Source organism: Pelophylax lessonae (genome assembly GCF_965119305.1).
Source record: "Pelophylax lessonae genome assembly, chromosome: 11".
NCBI lineage: Eukaryota > Metazoa > Chordata > Amphibia > Anura > Ranidae > Pelophylax > Pelophylax lessonae.
Window position 1 is genome coordinate 119,124,754 of NC_138778.1, and position 24,083 is coordinate 119,148,836.

Genomic DNA, 24,083 nt, shown 5'->3' on the forward strand with positions numbered 1-24,083 from the left:
TTGTCTAAGGTTTTTCTTACCTCCTCATAAAAAGAATTTATAAAAAGAAATCAGCCTTTCCTCTGTGCCATTTCCATCAATGCTCTGGGACAAGGCTGAGGACGCCATAGGGGAATACTCCAAATCAAATGTCCAGTGTATTACCGCCATCCCACTGCCAGCACCGGCATGAGGCGCAGACTCCATGCATGCACTTTACCTCCTTTAACTCCTCTGTACCTGTCACAGGTTGGGGACCTCTGCGGCAGGAGGCCGCTTCTGTTGCTATGGTAGACAAGCCACTCTTAAGCCCCGTACACACGTACCGATGGTCGGCTTACAAATGTTCCTCTTTTCTCCCCGGGATGTCGGTGTCTGCTGAAAAGTGCAAAGACAGCACAAGGACAGCACAAGAATTTTGTCCGCCGACTGCAGAAGTGATGTCATGTAATGGTTAACTTTCCCTGTGTTTTCTATTTTCTGAGCATGCCCAGTCTTGCAAATCTGCGGTCTGTCGGCCGAATTGTGTACTGACAGGCGAACAATCGTCCGTTCTGGTGTCGGCATACAAATATTTTCATGTTTGCACGAAAGACTTTTGTCCGCGGATTGTGCGCAGACATCTGTCGGAGGCACCATACTAACACGCGTACAATCGGCAGATCCTTCGTCCACCGACGTTTGTATGCCGACGATCGGTACGTGTGTACGGGCCTTCAGAGAGAGTGCCAACAACTCCCTCGTGCAAGAGGCTATCCTACTTGCCCCAGGCACAGGCTTACTGAGAGGTCGCTTGGTAAATCTCCGTTACTCAGGTACCTGCACACTATATCAACTTTGGTACCAATGACCCCAAAGTACCTCAGTGACCCGAACTGCATAATGGCGCTGGTCACTTGCACCACACCCCCCGAACAACTCCAGACCTGGTGGGAATAAGGTTTCAAAGCTTTAACTTAGAAAAGACATTGTTGAGTTCAACATGTAAGAACAATATTTCTCCTATATCCCTAAGTCTAACTCAGGCTGTCAATGCACGATCAAAGGATCCAAAAGAGTCAGTTTCCAGTGTTGGTTTCTTCGGGGACAAACCTCAGGTCCTGATGTTTTACATCACAGCAGTAGTAAATGACATTCTTCCACTCCTCCTGGTTGCAGTTCTCCGACTTTCTCCCTTACGGGGGTCTCTAATGCACTCTGGGTCTTTGTGCTTGAGAGGGCTCTCTGCTGTCCTTCTTTTACATCACAGGACCAGTGGGTCATATCCAAAAATAACTCAATAAAACCAAAGAACCGGTAAAGACATTAACCCTTACACTCCTGTTCTGGGGCAGCAGCTCACTGGCATCATTTCAACCCACTTACAGACATGCTGGAAAAAGGGTCATTTATTTATTTTTGCTTTTACAGATAACAACGACCAATTGCTAGAACTGAGCAGAGACCAGAAAAATGAAAATCCCAAGTTAAAGAGGCTTGAAGAGATTCTCAAGGAGCACTTTCAGTTTTCGCTGGGTTCCCGTGGGATCATCTTCACTCGCACTCGAGAAAGTACCCACTCCCTGCACAACTGGATCACTAGCAATTCCACTCTCAAAGAGCTGAATATAAAGAGTGCAGCACTAACTGGAGCTGGCTTCAGCAATCAGACCAAGCACATGACACAGGTATTGAAGTATTTATGTCTACTAGCAGAAACTGACTGCATTGTTCCCTTAACATGACAGGAAAAATAAAAATATTAGCAGTCCTAACTATAGCATTAGGCAGAACAGGACTGAGAAATTGCCAAAAAATATGAATCTATTTATAAAATCATTCACTGAAATTTGTGCAGTATGTTTACATATGATATTTAGCTTAAATTAATAGTCATAGTGCAGCATTTTCCTGAACTACCCCAGTTTGGAAAACACAGCATTATGGCCACTAGATGTAGTTGGCGATTACAGGAAGTAAATATAGTAAATACATTATGGCAATTATTCGTGACAGCTGTGTGCTTAAGACATTTGTACAGCATATTTTTTTAAAAATAGACCCCATTGACTACTGCTGTAGCTATATTACCTATAGTGATTATGGCATCATCATAGTAATGTAATCAGATCATCATGGTAATGTGTTTTCTCTTTCGTTCATTGATGAACACAGGATCAGCTCCTGATCTTCATAACCATTGGGTTATACTGCCCCCTACAGGAGTAGGACACTAGACAGAAAAAGAATCTGGCTATGTCTTTGGGCAATCCCAGGGGGTATACTTCCTCTCCCTGCTATAGGTACTCAGTTTTTTTCTGCCTAGTCAGGAGTAAGCACCTAGTTCCTGGGATCTCTGGTCCTGGCAAATTGTTTCCTTTTAGATTAAATTTTTAATCTAGATCCAGTGGTCACCCCACTCTGGGCAGCGAGCACGCACAGACCTCGCAGCCCAGCTCCACGCTAGGTAGGCTGCAACATAGTCCCACTGGACAGGGGCTGGCCTGTGAGTCAAACGCCTCATGAGGTTGCATGCGACCGGGTTTTGGCTCAAGTCACAGCGTTCCTCCTGGCCGACAGCCCTCCAATTCAATGGCAAGGGGTTCTGTCTGGAGTGGTGCCCGCCTGGTTCCTGGTATGGTGAGTAGCTGTCCCCCTCTCCCCCTGGAGGGTTTTGGGGTGGACGTGGGCACCTCCTTGGGACGGTCGGACTCCCGGGTGCCCCTCCTTTCCATTAGGCACTCCCTTTCATCTGACCCCCATCCTACCCCCCCTCCACTTATGATGGGGCTGTGTGGGTGGTCTGTCCACCTCCTCGGGTAGGGGCAGGACGCTATGCTGGCGATGGAGGTCGGGGGGGGGGGGTGCGCCACTGGTGACCCGACGATCAGCTGTGCGGGGGGGGGGGGGTGGTTTACCTGGTTTGGGGTGCCCTGCCTAAGCCTGTTCTTAAGGCCTAAGAATCCCTCCTGGGTCTCTGGGAGCCTTGTGGTGCCACATGTGGTGGCCATTTTCCTGTAGCCTGTGTGTTTTTATGCACAGGGACCATGTTTGTGTAGTCCGTGGCCATTTTGCCATTGAAAATAGAGGCAGCCATGACAGTGGAGCCCTCTTGGCGGCGATTTCGGCAGTGGGAGCCCCTCCTCATCCCCTGGTGCTGACTCCTGGATCCCTTCACTTCCTGATCGCCGCACATGAAGTGCAGATTATCCTGGTTGCAGGTGCCTGTTTCTGCTGGGTGGTGAGTCTAGGGGTTCTCTCCCTCTCTGCTGAGGATCGCTTGGTGCTTTGTGCCTGGTGACCAGGTGGTGCTGCCAGCGCGGTGGGGGTTGTCCCTTTGCAGTGTTTTACACTTTTTGTGGGGTCCCCCTGGTGACTCATGGAGTCTATGGAGCACATCTCCCCACCTGACCCCCCCCCCCTCTCTGAGGCTGCGGAGACCTCCGGGTCCCAACCATCCATCGATGCACTGACGGCGGTCCTGGAGTCCTTTCTGTCCCTGGTGGAAGTGGTTTTCGAGCAACAGTCTAGCAAAAAGCACCCCCCTCGCCTTCCCCTGCCTCATCTATCTAATCAGATCCTGAATCTGATTTGACCGCCGGGGACATGGGTCACCCTGCTGGGTCTGCGACCACGCGCCCAAAATCCTCAGATAGTGGAAGCAGTGATTTTATCTGTGCATGAGACCTTGAAGATTGAGGACGCAGCTGCAACTGCGACGGAGGTGCAGGTTCCCTTTGGCACTCACATGCCATCCAGCGCGGCAAAGGTGTTTCCTTTCCCCGCCTACTTTGACAGATTTTTCGCTAAAAAGTGGGGAAAACTAATGTGTTCTCTTGGGGTTCCTAAGCAATTTACTAGGTGTTACCCCTATTAGGAGTCTCTTATTAAGAAGTGGACTGTTCCACTGGTGGTGGACCTTCCAGTTTCCAGATTGAACAAGGCAACCATCATCCCGGTTGAAGAGTCCCCGGCCTTTAAGGGTCGGCTGACAGGAAGGCAGGGGCTGTTGCCCACAATATGTACACTCTGGCTGGTTCAGCACTGAGGCCGGTATTCACCATTGCCCTGGTGTCGGAAACTCTGACCAAGTGGGCTAAGCTTTTACGCCGTGACCCAGAGGGAGAACATCTCCCCCGCCTTTGCTGAGCTGGCAGACCAGCTGGTTGTCCAGGGGCTGCAGTTTATGGCAGACAGGCTCCCCTAGTGGCTCGGCTCCCTGTTTTAGCAGTGGTCTTTCGATGTGTCTTTTGACTTAAATGCTGGTCTGCGGACCAGACTTCAAAAAAGGCCTTGACCTATCTCCTCTTTCAAGGGGATTGCCTGTTTGGGGCTAGCCTGGATGAAATCAGGTCTCACAGGGGGAAAGAGTACATTTCTTCCCCAGGCTACTAAGAGCAAGGAACCTCGCTGTAGCCGTGGGCCCTCCTCGGCTCATAAGAAGTTTTTTTTGTCCCTCAGGGTTGACTGACAAGGGCTCGAAGCCTTTCATGGCCTCTTCTAGAGGATCCACACGAACCTGGTCTGGCAGGTCAAGAGCGGGCTCTCCAGACCCGTGGACAAGGCTCCTTCAGCATGAAGGTGTGCCTTCACCCCTATCAGGGGTGGGGGGATGTCTTTGTTGGTTTCCGCTTCCATGGACTTCCCTGGTACAAGGCAAGTAGGTCCATGAAGTAATTCGGTCCGGCTACAAGATTGGGTTTAACTCCCCTGGCAAGGTTCTTTCCTTCCAACTTGCGCCTGTCCCCAGAGTATTTATAGGGTCTGTTCGGGGCAGTACAAGACCTGTTGGGTGATTGTCCCGGTTCTGACTTTGGATTGTTTGCAGGGTTTTTACTCAAACATGTTTACAGTTCCCAGGAAGGAAGGCAAGGTGTGTCCAATCCTGGACCTCAAGGTGCTGAACTGCTTTGTGGGAGTACAGAAGCTCAGGATGAAATCCATTCGCACAGTGGTGGCTTCCCTGCAGCAGGGGGATTTTCTTGCCTCTATCAACATCAAGGATGCTTACCTTCACATTCCAATAAAGCTTCCTCCGCTTTGCCGTGGGAGAGAAGCATTATCAGTTTGTGGCGTTACCCTTTAGTCTCGCCTCTGCTCTTCGGTCTTCACAAAAGTGTCAGCATTATGCCAACGGGGGATAGCGGTACTGGGCTACTTGGACGAACTCCTTCTGCGAGCAGGGGCCCCAACTGCTCTGGTGGAAAATCTTGAAATCACTATACGAACTCTGAGGGAGTTCAGGTGGATTCTGAATTTCAGAAGTCTGCTCTGGTTCCATCCACAAAGCTGGACTATTTGGGTCCGATTCTGGACTAGGTCTTAGCCAGAGGGCTCCTTCCTCTGGACAAAGTCCAGAAATTGCAGGCTGCAATTTCGTCCCCTGCTGTCAAGCAGATGGTTATCCCCCCAGACTTGCATGCATGCTGGTGCTGTTCCTGATGGTGTCTACCTTCGATGTGGTTCCGTTTGCACAGTTCCATACGAAGACCCTGCAAAGGGAGATTCTGGTCAAATGGGACAAGACACCGCAGACTCTGAACAATCAGATCTGGCTGAGCCGGGGAACTAGGGAGTCCCTGATATGGTAGTTTCGTTCTCCGGCGCTTCGGCTGGGCAAATGTTTCCTTCCCTTGTATTGGACAGTGGTCATCACGGATGCCAGCCTATTCGGCTGGGGAGGTGTCGTTGGCAAAAACTCTGCTAAAGGGATCTGGACACTGGATGAGTCCAGACTACCGATCAATGTATTGGAACTCCGAGCGATCAGACTGTGCCTGAGCCATTGGACGGATCGTCTTCAGGGATATCCAGTGCACAGTCAAACGGACAGTGCCACGGCCATGGCTTATGTTAATCACCCGGTGGGCACAAAAAGTGTCCTGGCATCTCTGGAGGTAACCGGCATTCTAAGGTGGGCAGAATGGTTCTTTCCAGCCCTCTCCATCATATACATTCCCAGGGTGGAAAACTGACAGGCGGATTACCTTAGTTGGCACTCGGCAGGCGTTGGGATCTGTTGGTTTCTCGGCTGAACAGAAACGTGCAGAGGTTTGTGGCTCAGTCACAGGATCCTCTGACAGGTGCCACAGATGCTCTGGTGGCCCCGTGGGGTCAGTATCATCTGATTTACGCCTTCCCTCCTCTTAAACTTCTGCCAAGACTTCTATGCAGGATCATAGCAGAAGGCATTTAGGTCATCTTAGTGGCTCCGGACTGGCCTCACCGTGGCTGGTTGCCGACATTCCTTGGAAGCTTCCTCTCAGGCAGGATCTGCTGTCCCAAGGACCAATCTTCCATCCTGCTTTACAGTCGCTGGCTTTGACGGCTTGGCTGTTGAACGGCAGGTGCTGATGGATAGAGGTTTATCTGAGTCCGAGATTTCTATGCTGTTAAAAGCTAGGAAATCTACTTCTAGGAAGATCTACCATTGTACCTGGAAGACATACATTGCGTGGTGTGAGTCTCTTGAGGTTCATCTGTGCTCCTTCTCGGTGGCTCAGATTTTGATATTCCTTCAACAGGTGGTTGAACAGAAATTGGCCTTGAGTACCATCAAAAGCAAGGTGTTGGCTTTGGTGGTCTTCTTCCAACGACCCTTGGCCACACACTCCTCAGATCGTACCTTTCTTCAGGGTATCCGACATTTGGTTCCTCCAGTGCGGTCTCCCTTGCCGCCTTGGGACCTCAATTTGGTGCTTTCGGTCCTCCAGAAGCCTTCCTTTGAGAATCTTCGGGAGATTCCCTTGCTCTCGCTGTCTCAGAAGGTGGCCTTTTTGTTGGCTATCACCCCTGTGTGCAGGGTGTCAGAACTGGCGGCGTTATCCTGTCGTTCACCTTACCTGGTGATTCACAGAGATAAGGTGGTTCTTCGTCCCTGTCTGTCCTCCTCCCACAGATTGTCTCTGATTTTCATTTGAATGAAGACATTGTTTTGCCTACCCTGTGTCCCAGGCCTAAACATCTGAAGGAAATTGCCTTGCATGCCTTGGATGTGGTCTGGGCAGATAGGGTGTACCTGACAGGTACAGAGTCTTTTAGGAAGTCAGACTCACTATTTATGCTCGCGGATAGGCCCCGGAAAGGGTTGTCCACTTCCTCTGCGACCATTTCTAGACGGTTATTCTGGCCTGATCCATCAGGGGTCAGGTTCCTCCGTTCCCTGTCAAGGCGCACTCTATTTGGCACTTAGTGCCTGCCGTCATCAGGTGTCAGTGATGCAGGTTTGCAGGGCGGCCACCTAGTCGTCGGTGCACACTTTCACAGAGTTCCATAAAGTCGATTTGTTGTCACCTGCGGATGCTTCTTTTGACCGCAAGGTTTTGCAGGCTGCTGTTTAGAGGACTTAATCCTATTTGAGGGTGTATGGTTTGTTTCAGGTGGGCTCCAGTTGTTTTGGTTAAGCTCCTGTTGCCTGGTTGGCTACTGTTTAGCCTGGGGAATTTTTTTTTTGCTGTTCCCCTAATTTTTAACACTGCTTTGGGGCATCCCAATAGTTATGAAAATCAGGAGCTGTGTCCGTCAGTGAACGAAAGAGAAACTGGGATTTTTGACTTACCATAAAATCCATTTCTCTGAAGTTCATTGACGGACACAGCACCCACCCCTCTGTGGAGTTGTAATTCTTCTGACACTGCTTGTAGTAAAACTCAGTACCTATAGCAGGGAGAGAGCGTATACCCCCTGGGACTGCGCATAGGCTTAGCTAGAATTTTTTTTCTCCTGTATGGGGCAGTATAACCCAATGGTTATGAAGATCAGGGGCTGTGTCCATCAATGAACATCAGAGAAATGGATTGTAAATCAAAAATCCCATTATTCCAGCATCTTCATGCTGATATTGCTTTGCAAATAAAACATTTTAACTCTTATGGTAATCCCATGGCTAAATCAATTTTTAAATTGCCTTTGTTTCAAGTAATATTTTGTATTCATTATCTGTGTTCACAGAATCAGCAACAGGATGTCATTAAAATGTTTCGTAAAGGCTCGCTAAACCTGCTCATTGCGACTAGCATTGCGGAGGAAGGCCTTGATATCCCAGAATGTAATATTGTTGTACGTTATGGTCTTATGACTAACGAAATATCAATGGTGCAGGTAAGATATCACTGCAGCAGGGGTGATGCAGAAAATTATTATTATTATTATTAAACACGCTTTATAGAGAGCCAACAGTTTGCGCTGCTCTTTACAACGTTAGGGCAAACAGTACAGTTACAATACAATACAGAAGGAAATAGAAATAGAGGGCCCTGCTCATTAGAGCTTACAATCTAAAAGAGAAGGTCAAGTGAAACAAAAGGTAAAAGCTGTTGGGGATGAGCTGATAGAGAAAAAAAAGTACAGTTGTTAGGTGGAGGCAGGATAATAGGCTTCTCTGAAGAGAAACTTTTTCAGGGATCGCCTAAAAGTGTATAAAGTAGGAGATAGTCAGACAGATTGGAGTAGGGAATTCCAAAGTATAGGAAAGTCTTGGGGAAAGTCCTGGAGGTGAGCATGGGAGGAAATGACAAGGAGGGAGCAGGAGGTCTTGGCAGGAACAAAGAGAACAATTTGCTTGGTATTTTGAGACTAGGATAGGGATGTAGCTGGGGGCCAAGTTGTGGATGGCTTTGTCAGTTATTGTTAGTATTTTAAATTAATTTGTTGTGTGAGTGGCAGCCAATGGAAGGATTGGCAGAGAAGTGTAGCAGACACTGAGCAGTTTGTAAGGTGGATAAGTCTGGCAGCAGCATTCATGATGGACTGAATAGGGGATAGCCTATTTAAAGGTAAGCCAATGAGGAGGGAGTTGCAGTAGTTGAGGCGAGAGATAACCAGGGAGTGAAATAGGAGCTTTGTGGCGTATTTTTGAGATGTTGACTTTGGATTTTTGGGACAGCGATTGGATGTGAGGCCGAGAGTTCAGAGTCCAGGATAACACCTAGCACCCTGGCATGCGGGGATGGGTTGATGGTTGTGCCATTGATCTTCACAGAGAAGTCAGTGAAAGGAGCACATGGGGAAGGAATATTATGAGCTCGGTTTTGGTCAGGTTGAGTTTGAGGAAGTGGTGTGACATCCAGACTGATATGTCAGTTAGTAAATTAGTGATGCGTGAGGAGACTGATGGGCTGAGGAGTAGAGAGAAAGATTTGGGTGTCGTCAGACTTAATATTGAAAGTCATGGGAGGAAATCAACTGACCCAGGGAGGAGGTGTAGATTGAGAATAGGAGAGAACCAAGAACAGAACCAGGGGCCCCGACAGAGAAAGGAAGAGGAGAGGAGGAAGTAGAATTGTCAGTGACATTGAAGCCAGCGAAAAGCACAGCCACGGAGACCAAAGAAGTCGTTTTTTTTTCAATACGTTTTATTTGGTTTTATGTGTGAAGACGTAGACTTTTTTTTTTTTTATGAGGAGGGGGTGGTCAACTGTATCAAAGGCAGTTAAAAGGTCTAGAAGTAGGAGTGCAGAATAGGGTCTATTGGTGTCTATTGGTTTTTGCTGGTAGTAAGTCGTTTGTGAGTTTTAGGAGAGCAGTTACTGTGGAGTGCTGAGGATGAAATCCAGACTGAAGGGGATCAAGAAGGTTATTCTTAATGAGGTGGTCTACTTGGTTGCAGACCAGGCGTTCAAGGAGTTTGGGGGAAAAAGGGAACAAGGAGATGGGACATAGGTTGTTAAGATTGGCGGGGACCAAGGAAGGCTTTTTAAGTATGGGGATGACTAGTGCATGTTTTGGGGGAAGATGCCAGAAGAGAGGGAGAGAGTGAAGATGTAGGTTAGAGATAGAGCCGGAGGGTGACGGCAGTATTTGAGAGGGAACTGGGTCTAGGGGACAGGTGGCTAGAAGGGCGTTAGAAATAAGTTTAGCAACCTTGTCTATAATAGCAGAATTGAATAAGGGGAGTGTTGATTGTACCTGTGGACATGAGGTGGTAAGTGGGGGGTGGGGGGGGGTATATCTGTAGAGTGGAGATTTCATTACAAATTAAATCAATCTTTTTTTTGAAGTGATTGGCAATCTCATGGGCAGTGAGTGAGTTAGTGGGTGGAGGCAGTGGAGGACGAAGTAGAGAGTTAAAGGTAAAGAAGAGTTGACGGGGAGGTGTTAATGAGAGTGATAAAATTGGTCTGCTTGGTAGTGTGGAGGCAAGATTTGTATTTTTGAAAGGCAGATTTATATTGGTTGAACGATTTGTTAGACTTAGGAAGTTTAGACGTAGCAGGAGGGACGTTGAAGTCACCAAGAATAATTGTGGGGATTTCAGAAGAGAGAAAATAGGAAATAGGGTAGCCAGGCAGAGAAGTCATCAAGAAAAGTTGATACCTGTCCAGGGGGTAGATCACAGCAATTCTTAAGGAAATTGGAGAATCCAAGACATCCGTGTAAGTTTTACCTAATGCTTAATAAATAAACTTTTAGAATTATTGGTCCAGCGCCTTGGTCACTTGTTTGCAATTCTCTGTGGATGTTCCCCCGATCTTTTATATCAAGAGGATCATACACGTTATATCAATGTGGATCATACACTGGAACTTGTGCTTTTCATTTTTGAGAAATTCCATGACAGTCGCTAATCCTTTGCAACCTTTTTTCTGTTATTTCAAGAGTTGACAGTTTCTCATGCCTCACAACCTTTTTGCAGCCACTGTATGTGCATGACTCATTTCTTCCAGCTGTCCATTGTGAGCGCTTGAGTTAGTGCCTAAAGGCAATTTTGTTTGTTTTTTCTGTCTTTTACGTAATCCCTCAGTTACTGATTTAATAATTTTCAGACAATTCTTTGGTACAGAAAACAAAGAACAAACAAGAAAGAAATGGATCTATTTGGTCTTATTTAATCAGATGTTATTCCAGGCTCAATCACTACTGTTTTCTTACTATAGTTCATAAAGTTATAATTTACTGATGGAACCACCTATTTACTGATTTGATTTCAGAAAGTTATGGACCTTTCCTCATAACAAATGTTGTATTGAACAGTCCCTTTATGTGAATGGCAACCATAAGAGCTGTAATAATCAGTTTAATGTAAGTTCACTGAAGAGGACACAAGGCCTTGATTTGAGGTTAGAAGAAAGGAGGTTTAAACTTTAGATTGTGGAAAGAGTTCGTAATTGTTAGAGCAGTAAAAATTCCCCTGAAAAAGATACTAGCTGAGAGTGTCAACAACTTCAAAAAACGTTAGTTGTCTTCTTTAGGAAGCAGATTATACAGAGCTATGGGAATTGTAAGAATAAAAATCTCACACACACTACCTGTTATGGCCTATGCCTTTGAAATTTCAGCCTAGTAAAACATCATACAGAATTCTTAGTAGGACTTTTGGGTGCCTATATGAAGGCATAACACATTTGAAAATGGAACTCGATGGACCTGTGTTTTTTCCAACCATTTTTAAAATTATGTTACTATAAAAGAGCAATAACTATAATTTTACCAAGCATTTTACTACATGGAATAATGAAACTTTTGTCTATATTTGTGAATGGAGCTATTTACACCACAGTTCTGGTGCTACGGTGTGTTCAACTATGCAGTCCCAACACTGCTTATAGGAGCTTTCACTATGGTATACATAGGATGCAATAACAGGCCTACTCCTAGGATGCCTTATCACTAAAGTGAAACTATACTTTTACCCTGTAAAGGTCAGCTGTAGATATTAATGAACACAGTCCATAATAGACAAATAGACAAGTCAAGCAGACCAGTCAAGCAGACAGAAAATTACAGACATTGGTGTACAGTATATGCAGTGGTGTATTTTGGTTTTGTGCTGCCCAAGGCAAGACTAAAATCAGTTGCCCCATCTAAATTTCTCCCACCCCAGCCGCGGTATACCGTTCTTGTCTCAGGATCTGATGGGAAAGCTGCAGCCATTCACAGTGAACAGCTGTGGCTTCCTGATCAGACCCTGAGACATGATTTGTCCAAGTGCCACATACTCTATATTACAAAATGTATTTATAGCATTCCAGTCTTAGTCCATAGGGTTCAATATTGAGTTGGCCCACCTTTTTCAGCTGCATAACAGCTTCAACTCTTCTGGGAAGGCTGTCCACAAGGTTTAGGAGTTTGTCTATGGGAATGTCTGACCATTCTTCCAGAAGCGCCTTTGTGTGGTGAGGCACTGATGTGGACAAGATGGCCTGGCTTGCAGTCTCCGCTCTAATTCATCCCAAATAGGTTTTATCGGGTTGAGGTCAGGACTCTTTGGAGGCCTCCACTCTAAACTCGCTCATCCATCGCTATGGATCTTGCTTTGTGCACTGGTCCAAATCATTTAGTGGACAGGGGATTATGGTGTGGGGTTGTTTTTCAGGGGTTGGGCTTGGCAGCTTAGTTCCAGTGAAGGGAACTTCTAAGGCATCAGCATACCAAGACATTTCGGACAATTTCATGCTCCCAACTTTTTGGGAACAGTTTGGGTATGGCACCTTCCTATTCCAACATGACTGCGCACCGGTGCACAAACAAGGTCCATAAAGACATGAATGAGCAATTTTGGGGTGGAGGAACTTGACTGGCCTGCCCTCAACCTAATAGAACACCTTTGGATGAATTAGAGCTTGGACTGCAAGCCAGGCCTTCTCGTCCATATCGGTGCCTGACTTTACCAATGCGCTTCTGGAAGAATGGTCAAACATTCCCATGGACACACTCCTAAGCCTTGTTAACAGAGTGTAGTTCTTTCAATGTTAGACTAACATATATTAACCACATCTTTTTATAATGAAGGCACTAAAGTTGCATAAAAAAAACATAATTTAGACTACAAAAGGATTACAAATGACTTGTGGGATCTGAAGTAAAAATTGGAAAGAATGAGGCCTCAAGACGAATCTAAAACGAGCTTCCCCTACTTGATATGTACAAATCCATGCACAATGCAGTAAATGCACATGTACAGAACTAAATTCAGCCTACTAGTATTTAAAGAGGTTGTAAACCCTCTCTTATAACTTGTATCTATAGGTAAGCCTTTAATAAGGCTTACCTATAGGTACTGTAAATATCTCCTAAACTTGCACCGTATAGGAGATACAGTATTTACTTTTAATGCAGCCGATGACTCATCAGCGCATTGTGCACTGAAGGAACGGCCACCCGCCTGGGGGTGACATCAGTGGCAGAAGGAAGGAAAACAGAGCTGGCTAAGGTCAACAGCTCCTCCTTTGTGGAAGCGCCCAACTAGGAGGGGGCTTTATCCACTCCTTGCTGTGTTTCTCCAGGAGAGGCAGGGTGCCGCGCTGCGCACCGGGATGACTTCATCGGCAGTTGATGCAGGATTGGGAATGGCTGCATCAGCTGTGTTATTTTCATTCCAGGACATTGTTATTTCCCAGAATGAAGGTGCCCGGGACAGACCTGCAAAATGCAGGACTGTCCTGGGTAATCCAGGACAAGTGGTCACTCTACTTGCTGACCATGCTATGGCCGAAAGATAGATACAGCCCAGTTATCCTGCATGGTTACCCTGCCCAGCTGCATGCCCTTGGGGCACACATCATGGGTGCTCTGTGATTGCGGTGTCCTTCGAAAACAGCTGATCACAGTTCTAGGTAAAGGGCCAATCACAGCGGCTCTTTACCATGTGATCAGTTGTGTCCAATCACAGCTCATCACATATAAACAAATGCTGCTTATCGTACAGCCCCATCAGTGCCATACAGTGTCCATCAGTGCAGCATATCAGTGCCCATCAGTGCAGCCTATCAGTGCCCATCAGTGCCGCCTTATCAATTTTAAAACAGAAACGAAGAAAGTTTTTTTTTTTTTTTGTTTGTTTTAAATGTGTTTTTTTTGGTTTGGTTAGCAAATAATAAAAATAAATAAAGCCAGTAACAATAAATACCACCAAAAGAAATTGGCTTTCAAAAGTAAATAAAAATTTCATATGGGTACAGTGTTGTATGACCGCACAATTATCATTCAAAGTGTGACAGCACTGAATGCTGAAAATTGGCCTGGGCAGGAAGGGGGTGAAAGTGCCCAGTAGGCAAGAGGGTAAAGAAAATTTGTCACCATCATAAGAGTCGGAGATACACAAGTGAAATGTACCAAAAAAAAGGAACTATTATTAAATATGTTTAAATTTAACTTCCCTGTTGACCAAGTGCATATAGCACTTGGCCCCCTTCTTATTGGTGGCCCCATTGTCTCCAAAATACACCTCTATATGCTGGCTGTAGCTCCACCTTCTTTTGATGCCCAAATTATAGGAGGAGAGGTACAGCCAGCACAGAGCCCTGTCCCCTCTCTGAACTGAATGATTTGCCACTAGTATGAATGAACAATCAGCGCTGCTTGTTTATTAAAGTAGAGTTCCGTCTTCCGGGGTTCAATTTTAGCTAAAAATACCCCTGGGACAATCAGGGCTAGTACATTCCATAATGGATAGCCTCTGAACTGTCCCAGGTCGCACTTACCTATAAGAAGAAATACTTACCTTGAAAAGTTCTTCTCCAGCGCTGCCATCTCAGGTGTGGGCAGCTGAAGCCGCAGCTTCCCTCTTTGTGTCCTTTTCCGTGACTTCGGATTCCCATAATGCACTGCGCCGGCCCCGCTCGTCACTTCCGGTGCAGGCGCGGCATCCCTGCCCAGAAGCCGTTTAGCAGGGAATGCCGCGCCTGCACCGGAAGTGACGAGCGGGGTCGGTGCAGGCCAGTGGCGTACCAATGGGGGGGGGGGCGGCCTGCCCCGGGTGCCACTCACTGGGGGGTGTCAGCCGGTGTCCTGCCCGGTGTGTTCAGACAGATCCCGCAGTGTGAAGGCAGCTGCAGTGGCAGCTCCTTCAGTCCGTGCTGCTAGTGGGGGGCGGAGCCGCGGCATGGATAAGGGGGCGGAGCCTCAGCGGGAAGAAGGGGGCGGAGCCTCAGCGGGAAGAAGGAAGAAAAGTGCCCATTGCCCAAGTGTGTGTGCTGGATAGGAGGGGGATGGGGCTGCTGCATATAGAGGAATTCATCTTTCTCTATTCTTCCTGCAGCTGCCTGCTGAACAACTGATTCTCCTCCTCTCACTCCTGCAGGAAGAATAGGGAAAGATCAATTCATCTATATGCAGCTGCCCCATCCCCCTCCTATACAACTTCTTTTGCTGGCCCCCCAGTGTTCTTAACCCCCTCCAGTGCTCCTAATCCCCCCCTGAGTGCTCTCCACCCCCTGGTTTTCCCTGCCCGCCCCCCAAGTGCTCCCTGTCCCCCCCCCCAGTGCTCTCCACCCCCCTGGTTTTCCCTGCCTGCCCCCCAAGTGCTCCCTGACCCCCCCAGTGCTCTCCACCCCCCTGGCTTTCCCTTCCCGCCCCCAAGTGCTCCCTGTCCCCCCCAGTGCTCTCCACCCCCCTGATTTTCCCTGCCCACCCCCCAAGTGCTCCCTGCCCCCCCAGTGCTCTCCACCCCCCTGATTTTCCCTGCCCGCCCCCCAAGTGCTCCCTGTCCCCCAATGCTCTCCACCCCCCTGATTTTCCCTGCCCACCCCCCCAAGTGCTCCCTGCCCCCCCCAGTTCTCTCCACCCCCCTGATTTTCCCTGCTCGCCCCCCAAGTACTCCCTGTCCCCCCCAGTGCTCTCCACCCCCCTGATTTTCCTTGCCCATCCCCCCAAGTGCTCCCTGTCCCCCCAGTGCTCTCCACCCCCCTGGTTTTCCCTGCTCGCCCCCCAAGTGCTCCCTGTCCCCCCAGTGCTCTCCACCCCCTGCACCTTCCAACCCCCCTACAATGCTTTCCAAACCCCCTCTTAATTCTCTCCAGTCACCCCCCCCCCCCCCCCACCGTGCCCTTCAGCTCCTCCAGTGCTTTCTGGTTCGTCTGTGCTCTCCGGCCCCCCTAGTGCTCTTCTATCTTCTATCATGTCTCTGAGCATCTCCTGTATCATGTCTGTAGTCTCTGACCATCTACTGTATCATGTCCTCAGTCTCTGACCATCTCCTGTATCATGTCTGCAGTCCTCCTGTCTCATGTCTGCAGTCCTCCTGTATCCTCCTGTATCATGTCCTCAGTCTCTGACCATCTCTTGTATCACGTCTGCAGTCTCTGACCATCTACTGTATCATGTCTGCAGTCTCTGACCATCTGTTGCATTATGTCTGCAGTCTCTGAGCATCTCCTGTATCATGTCTGCAGTCTCTGACCATCTACTGTATCAGGTCTGCAGTCTCTGACCATCTACTGTACTAATGTCTGCAGTCTCTGACCATCTCCTGTATCACGTCTGCAGTCTCTGACCATCTACTGTATCATGTCTGCAGTCTCTGACCATCTACTGTATCATGTCTGCAGTTTCTGAGCCTCTCTTGTATCATGTCTGCAGTCTCTGACCATCTACTGTATCATGTCTGCAGTCTCTGACCATCTCTTCTATCATGTCCGCAGTCTCTGACCATCTACTGTATCATGTCTGCAGTCTCTGACCATCTACTGTATCATGTCTGCAGTCTCTGACCATCACTTGTATCATGTCTGCAGTCTCTGATCCTCTACTGTATCATGTCTGTAGTCTCTGACCATCTACTGTATCATGTCCTCAGTCTCTGACCATCTCCTGTATCATGTCTGCCGTCTCTGACCATCTCCTGTATCATGTCTGCAGTCTCTGACTATCTACTGTATCCTGTCTGCAGTCTCTGACCATCTACTGTATCATGTCTTCAGTCTCTGATCATCTACTGTATAATGTCTGTAGTCTCTGACCATCTACTGTATCATGTCCTCAGTCTCTGACCATCTCCTGTATCATGTCTGCCGTCTCTGACCATCTCCTGTATCATGTCTGCAGTCTCTGACCATCTACTGTATCCTGTCTGCAGTCTCTGACCATCTACTGTATCCTGTCTGCAGTCTCTGATCATCAACTGTATCATGTCTACAGTCTCTGACCATCTCCTGTATCACGTCTGCAGTCTCTGACCATCTACTGTATCATGTCTGCAGTCCTTCTTAATTCTCTCCAGTCACCCCCCCCCCCACCGTGCCCTTCAGCTCCTCCAGTGCTTTCTGGTTTGTCTGTGCTCTCCGGCCCCCCTAGTGCTCTTCCTTCTTCTATCATGTCTCTGAGCATCTCCTGTATCATGTCTGTAGTCTCTGACCATCTACTGTATCATGTCCTCAGTCTCTGACCATCTCCTGTATCATGTCTGCAGTCTCTGACCATCTCCTGTATCATGTCTGCTGTCTCTGACCATCGCCTGTATCATGTCTGTAGTCTCTGACCATCTACTGTATCATGTCTTCAGTCTCTGATCCTCTACTGTATCATGTCTGTAGTCTCTGACCATCTACTGTATCATGTCCTCAGTCTCTGACCATCTCCTGTATCATGTCTGCCGTCTCTGACCATCTCCTGTATCATGTCTGCAGTCTCTGACCATCTACTGTATCCTGTCTGCAGTCTCTGACCATCTACTGTATCATGTCTTCAGTCTCTGATCATCTACTGTATAATGTCTGTAGTCTCTGACCATCTACTGTATCATGTCCTCAGTCTCTGACCATCTCCTGTATCATGTCTGCCGTCTCTGACCATCTCCTGTATCATGTCTGCAGTCTCTGACCATCTACTGTATCCTGTCTGCAGTCTCTGACCATCTACTGTATCCTGTCTGCAGTCTCTGATCATCAACTGTATCATGTCTACAGTCTCTGACCATCTCCTGTATCACGTCTGCAGTCTCTGACCATCTACTGTATCATGTCTGCAGTCTCTGACCATCTGTTGCATTATGTCTGCAGTCTCTGAGCATCTCCTGTATCATGTCTGCAGTCTCTGACCATCTACTGTATCAGGTCTGCAGTCTCTGACCATCTACTGTACTAATGTCTGCAGTCTCTGACCATCTCCTGTATCACGTCTGCAGTCTCTGACCATCTACTGTATCATGTCTGCAGTTTCTGAGCCTCTCTTGTATCATGTCTGCAGTCTCTGACCATCTACTGTATCATGTCTGCAGTCTCTGACCATCTCTTCTATCATGTCCGCAGTCTCTGACCATCTACTGTATCATGTCTGCAGTCTCTGACCATCTACTGTATCATGTCTGCAGTCTCTGACCATCACTTGTATCACGTCTGCAGTCTCTGACCAACTACTGTATCATGTCCTCAGTCTCTGACCATCTACTGTATCATGTCTGCAGTCTCTGACCATCTCCTGTATCACGTCTGCAGTCTCTGACCATCTACTGTATCATGTCCTCAGTCTCTGACCATCTACTGTATCATGTCTGCAGTCTCTGACCATCTCTTGTATCATGTCCTCAGTCTCTGACCATCTCCTGTATCATGTCCTCAGTCTCTGACCATCTCTTGTATCATGTCCTCAGTCTCTGACCATCTCCTGTATCATGTCCTCAGTCTCTGACCATCTCCTGTATCATGTCTTCAGTCTCTGACCATCTCCTGTATCATGTCCTCAGTCTTTGACCATCTCCTGTATCATGTCCTCAGTCTCTGACCATCTCTTGTATCACGTCTGCAGTCTCTGACCATCTACTGTATCATGTCTGCAGTCTCTGACCATCTGTTGCATTATGTCTGCAGTCTCTGAGCATCTCCTGTATCATGTCTGCAGTCTCTGACCATCTACTGTATCAGGTCTGCAGTCTCTGACCATCTACTGTACTAATGTCTGCAGTCTCTGACCATCTCCTGTATCACGTCTGCAGTCTCTGACCATCTACTGTATCATGTCTGCAGTCTCTGACCATCTACTGTATCATGTCTGCAGTCTCTGACCATCACTTGTATCATGTCTGCAGTCTCTGACCAACTACTGTATCATGTCCTCAGTCTCTGACCATCTACTGTATCATGTCTGCAGTCTCTGACCATCTCCTGTATCACGTCTGCAGTCTCTGACCATCTACTGTATCATGTCCTCAGTCTCTGACCATCTACTGTATCATGTCTGCAGTCTCTGACCATCTCTTGTATCATGTCCTCAGTCTCTGACCATCTCTTCTATCATGTCCGCAGTCTCTGACCATCTACTGTATCATGTCTGCAGTCTCTGACCATCTACTGTATCATGTCTGCAGTCTCTGACCATCACTTGTATCACGTCTGCAGTCTCTGACCAACTACTGTATCATGTCCTCAGTCTCTGACCATCTACTGTATCATGTCTGCAGTCTCTGACCATCTCCTGTATCACGTCTGCAGTCTCTGACCATCTACTGTATCATGTCCTCAGTCTCTGACCATCTACTGTATCATGTCTGCAGTCTCTGACCATCTCTTGTATCATGTCCTCAGTCTCTGACCATCTCCTGTATCATGTCTTCAGTCTCTGACCATCTCCTGTATCATGTCCTCAGTCTCTGACCATCTCCTGTATCATGTCCTCAGTCTCTGACCATCTCCTGTATCATGTCTTTAGTCTCTGACCATCTCCTGTATCATGTCCTCAGTCTTTGACCATCTCCTGTATCATGTCCTCAGTCTCTGACCATCTCTTGTATCATGTCTGTAGTCTCTGAATATCTCCTTTAGCAAGTCTCCAATCTCTTACTCAAACTTAAACACATTGCGAATATTAGCTATCTATCTATGCTGAAGGTAGGACTGTGCAGGGGAGGCAGAGAGTGCAAAAGGGGGAACTGTGATTGCAGAGACGGAGGGCAGACTGCAAGGGGCACTGTGATGGGGGGCTGTGAAATTTGTGCAAAACATATTCTTGAAAACATTACAATTTTTTGTGGGTGTTTTTACATTTTAAAGTTGGGGGGGTGCCAGATATAGGATCCGCCCCGGGTGCCAAATGCTCTAGGTACACCACTGGTGCAGGCGCATTGACTCCTGGGAGCAATGACGTTCAGCTCCCAGGAGTCATCGCAAACCGGAAGAGACGGCGTGGGCCACAGAGGGAGGAAGTGGAAGGAAGGTGAGTATATTTTCTTCTATAATAAGGTAAGTGACCAAAAAGAAAAAATCTGCAGTATCCATTTCTTTTTCAGGTTGCACTCAGCAAGCGGATGGCCCAAAATCGATTTTCAGGCCAGAACTCTGCTTTAATAATAGTAAAAGATCACTTAGGTCAGTGGCTTTTTGTAAAGTATCTGCCAGTCCTCTATAAGGTAAATTCAGCCACTGATAGACACACATAGTTGTGACCCTGAATGATCTTTTACTATTATGAATGAACAAACAGCGCTGATCATTCATTCATAACAGATCACTCAGTACTGCGGCTGTGTGGCAGCTGCTGCTTTTATAGATATATAGCACAGCTGATAGATCACACAGAGCTGCAGTGCTGAGTGATGAATGAGCAATCCACAGAATCTGGACCTGCGTCGCATATGACACAGCCCCTGCAATGTGCAATGAAAGACTTACCCTGAAACAAAGCCCTTCAGGGGCACGCTGTCACCGCTGCAGAGGCTTCCGTCTGCACACTTCTGGGTCGCAGACTGCTGCTGCTTGATTGGCTGAGCCACAAAGGCGTCACTGCCGTACGTGAGTGCGGGAGTCACAGCCACGGCACAGAGCTTTCAGAGCGCATGCGCCGGTGACGTCACCAGCTGCTCCTCACTACAATATCTCCTAAACGGTGCATGTGCTGGGGATATTTATTTAAACTACAGGTAAGCTTTATTATAAGCTTACCTGTAGGTAAAAAAAAAAAAAAAGAGTTTACTACCTCTTTAAGAAAAAGAGCATGTCAAAATGATCAGTAAATGCAAAAATATAGGTAACTGACTTTTGCCACACCCTTTCTATTTCCTAAATATTCCTACTGCATGGCAACTGGGGCCCCCATACCATTAAAACACATTTAGGGGGATTAGCAGGTTGCTAGAGGCAAGGTTACCTATTACAGGAAAACCTGAAATTTTCATATACCTCCAATTACCTAATTTCTGGATCTATGGATTATTTGGTAACCCACACTTACGCATTTTTACACCATGTGCTCAGTCTGAAATTGCCCACACAGGATGGGAATACGGAAATGAAAGATTCATGTTTTTTTCTCTAATAGTCAACAGAAATAGGCAATATCGTTGTTAGAAAATGGAGGTATTGATACATTCTGGGCATAATACTACTGTGCCTTTCTTTAGGCTAGAGGCAGAGCTCGGGCTGAGGACAGTTGTTATTCATTTCTGGCCAAATTTGGAGGAAAGGAGAGCCGAAGAGAGAGGACCAATGAATTCTTGGAGGATCTGATGAAAAGGGCTATTGAGCATGTGCAAAATATACCAGAGAGAGAGTATAACCAAAAGGTGAGTGATGATACCAGAAATCAGTGTTTCTGTCATTTTCTATTCCAATCCAAAACAAAAAGTACCTTTACATGTAGCAGGCGAGTAATGGAATACTGCTCTACGCTATGTTATGTGGCTTTGGTAAGGTTGCCTCTTACATCCATAAGGGCAGATTATTCCAGACCTCATTTCCTGGCTTGAGGCCTACAGTATCTGGCCCTTTTATCTCCAGTCTTACTAACCTTGGCCCACCACTTTCGTTCACTGGGTTTCAGTTCTTTCAGTCATGGAAGCTCAGAACCACAGAATGGTCTACTCTACGTGCAAATACAGCCTACCTTGGAACAGAGGCTGACTGGCAACTTTCGGCCCAGGGGGCAAGTACAAACCAGAGGCCCATGGTGCAGCAACTCGGCCCCCCTCCCACTCTCCCTCTTCCACACCTTTTCTTGACCCTCATTCCAGGCTGAAGCTCCACTCCAGATACTTTCTACTCACAGCGCGAATCTGGGTTCCTGACCTAGCCAGCGGGGGCAGTTGGGGGGAGCTGGGACAGCTCTGTCGAGGCCTCCTGAGGGAGGAGAATCTCCAGTGGGGCATGGAACCGGCCTCTGCTCAGACACAGTTTACACCATCCATGCTGGGGAGGGGGTCTGCGCTCTTTCCTTGCCTTCATCCCACACTCAGTAGGCCAGCGGCGAGGGCTTTGTACTTCTCTTCACTAGGAATCCTTTAGGCATGTCTGTGGCAGAAGCGGTGAAGCCTTTTTGCAGGGCATCAGAGTGGCCTGGGGGGCATTTTACCCCCCTGCCCCCTGGCCCAGCCCTCTCCTGCACACCCACAGGCATTTTGATATTTCTATAACTTCTCCTAAGAGCCAGCCCACTGCTTGCATTAGAGTTGAGACATTGTGAGGAATATTGAGGCAGGGTGCTGCAATGTTTTCAGAAAGCTATGTACAGCACCCTTCTAGCGCCTTCTGCCAGTCATTATCCGCCTACATTGCATAGAGAAGCACAGAGACCCGATCACTGGGCCTAAAATAAGGTATTATTAAAAATGTTTTTCACTTTCAAGTCCTCACACGGGACAAGGGGGCACTCTTTATGTCTGGAGGAAAAGAGATGTAATCTTCAAATACGGAAAGGTTTCTTCACAGTAAGAGCTGTGAAAACGTTAAATAGACTCCCTCAAGAGCTGGTTCTAGCCAGCTCAGTAGATTGCTTTAAAAAAGGCTTGGTTTTGGGAAAAAAAAAAAAAAAAAAGGCTTGGATTATCTCCGAAATGTACATATTATAAGTGGATACTAACATTTATAGGGTAAAGTTGATCCAGGGAATATCCAATCACCTCTCGGGGGATCAGGAAGGAATTATTTCCCTCGCTGGAGCAAATTGGATCATGCTTTGCTGGGGTTTTTTTTTGTTTTGCCTTCCTCTGAATCAAATGTGGGTATAGGATTGTGTATATGGGATTGTATATATTTTTTCCCCTTTTATTGGTTGAACTAGATGGTCTTTTTTTCAACTTGACTAATTTTGGAACTATGTAATAAACTATGTAAGAAGTCATTATTTCAGGAGATTACTTATGCACTCTGGGTTGGATGGAGGTGGATTCCTCAGAATCTCCAAATGATAACATAACGAATGGAACAAAATACATTTCAGATTCATTCGTTATGTTAGGATTTGGAGATTGATGGATCCACCTTCACGACACTCAAACACAAGTAGGAATCATCATCTTATTTCACTTTTTACACTGTGATTAGAGGCTGTAATTGCTAGGGGCACTGTGATATTAAGGGGACTGCACTGTAAAGGGACACTGTAATCATTACAGTGCCACTCTACAGTGCAGTCCCCTTTACATTAATGTGATATGTGATGTGAGGAGCAACTGAGAGGACTGCTTTAAAGAGGGAATTGTAATAAAAGGGACCGTGGACACTGATGTAAATGGTCCCCCAAGGGACCATTTTGGCTGCCACAAAACTAGTCCATTGTCCCAAAAAGGTTAGGGATCGCTGCTGCAATATATTATTACACATGTAATTACATAGCTATAAAATACATTTATCAATAATAATGATTCAATTATTCATCTATAAAAAGAACATATAGCATAGGACAGTGGTTCCAAAATTCAGTCCTCAGGTACCCCCAACAGGTTTTGTTTTAGGTCTCTTTTATACTTTGTGGTTGAGGGTAAAAACCAGTGGCTGATACTTTAAATTTGTGTCATTGGCTCAATATTTATAAGATCTATGTTATTAAAGTGGATGTAAACCCCATTCATGAAATTTGACCTGGGCACATATATCTGTAATATTTACTTATCTCTTTTCCAAAGTCCTAAGTCCCATGTCTTTCTGCTGCTCCGTCCCTCTGTTATCAGCATGGGGTGGGTGCATAGAGATAGATTATCAGAGACCTGGTCTATTCACAGCACAGCTCTTTTGTTCCTGGCACTTGCTCTTGTCCAAACATGCACCTAAGTATATTATAGCCCTACAGCACGGTGAATGATACCTTTTTAGTAACACCCAATTGTGCCAATTAAGTTTACTCTTTGAAAAGCTGTACTGTTTGTAGCCTGTTCCAGATCTACATAGATAGTATTATTTGAACTTTAAAAACAACAGTGTGCAAATATTTTTACATGGGTACTTATAGAGTAGGGACTATGCTGCCACTCTGCTTTACATACGGAGTCAAATTTTAGTCTTGCACTCATCTTTGGCTTTCCTATTACCAGACATCTTAATTTCTCTGTTCTGTTTTTTTTTTCTTTCCTCCCTATAAAGGAATTAATTGTGTTGTAAAATACTGAAGCAATGGTAGCTTTTTCACCCTTCTGATACTTTGTTGCCTTAGGCAAATACTTATATTACCTTGCCAGAAGGCAGTTCTATAAAAGGTAAAATCAGAAG

At 46.7% G+C, this 24,083-nt stretch overlaps 1 protein-coding gene across 1 annotated transcript in view; it reads left to right on the top strand.

Moving 5' to 3' along the window:
• The window catches only part of DHX58 (DExH-box helicase 58), a 112,061-nt gene that overhangs the window by 52,820 nt on the left and 35,158 nt on the right, over positions 1–24,083 (top strand). Inside the window, exons 7-9 of the mRNA XM_082271563.1 lie at positions 1,390–1,646; positions 7,909–8,058; positions 21,005–21,166. Coding sequence (XP_082127689.1) covers positions 1,390–1,646; positions 7,909–8,058; positions 21,005–21,166 — 569 coding nt within the window. The remainder of the gene's footprint in view (positions 1–1,389; positions 1,647–7,908; positions 8,059–21,004; positions 21,167–24,083) is intronic.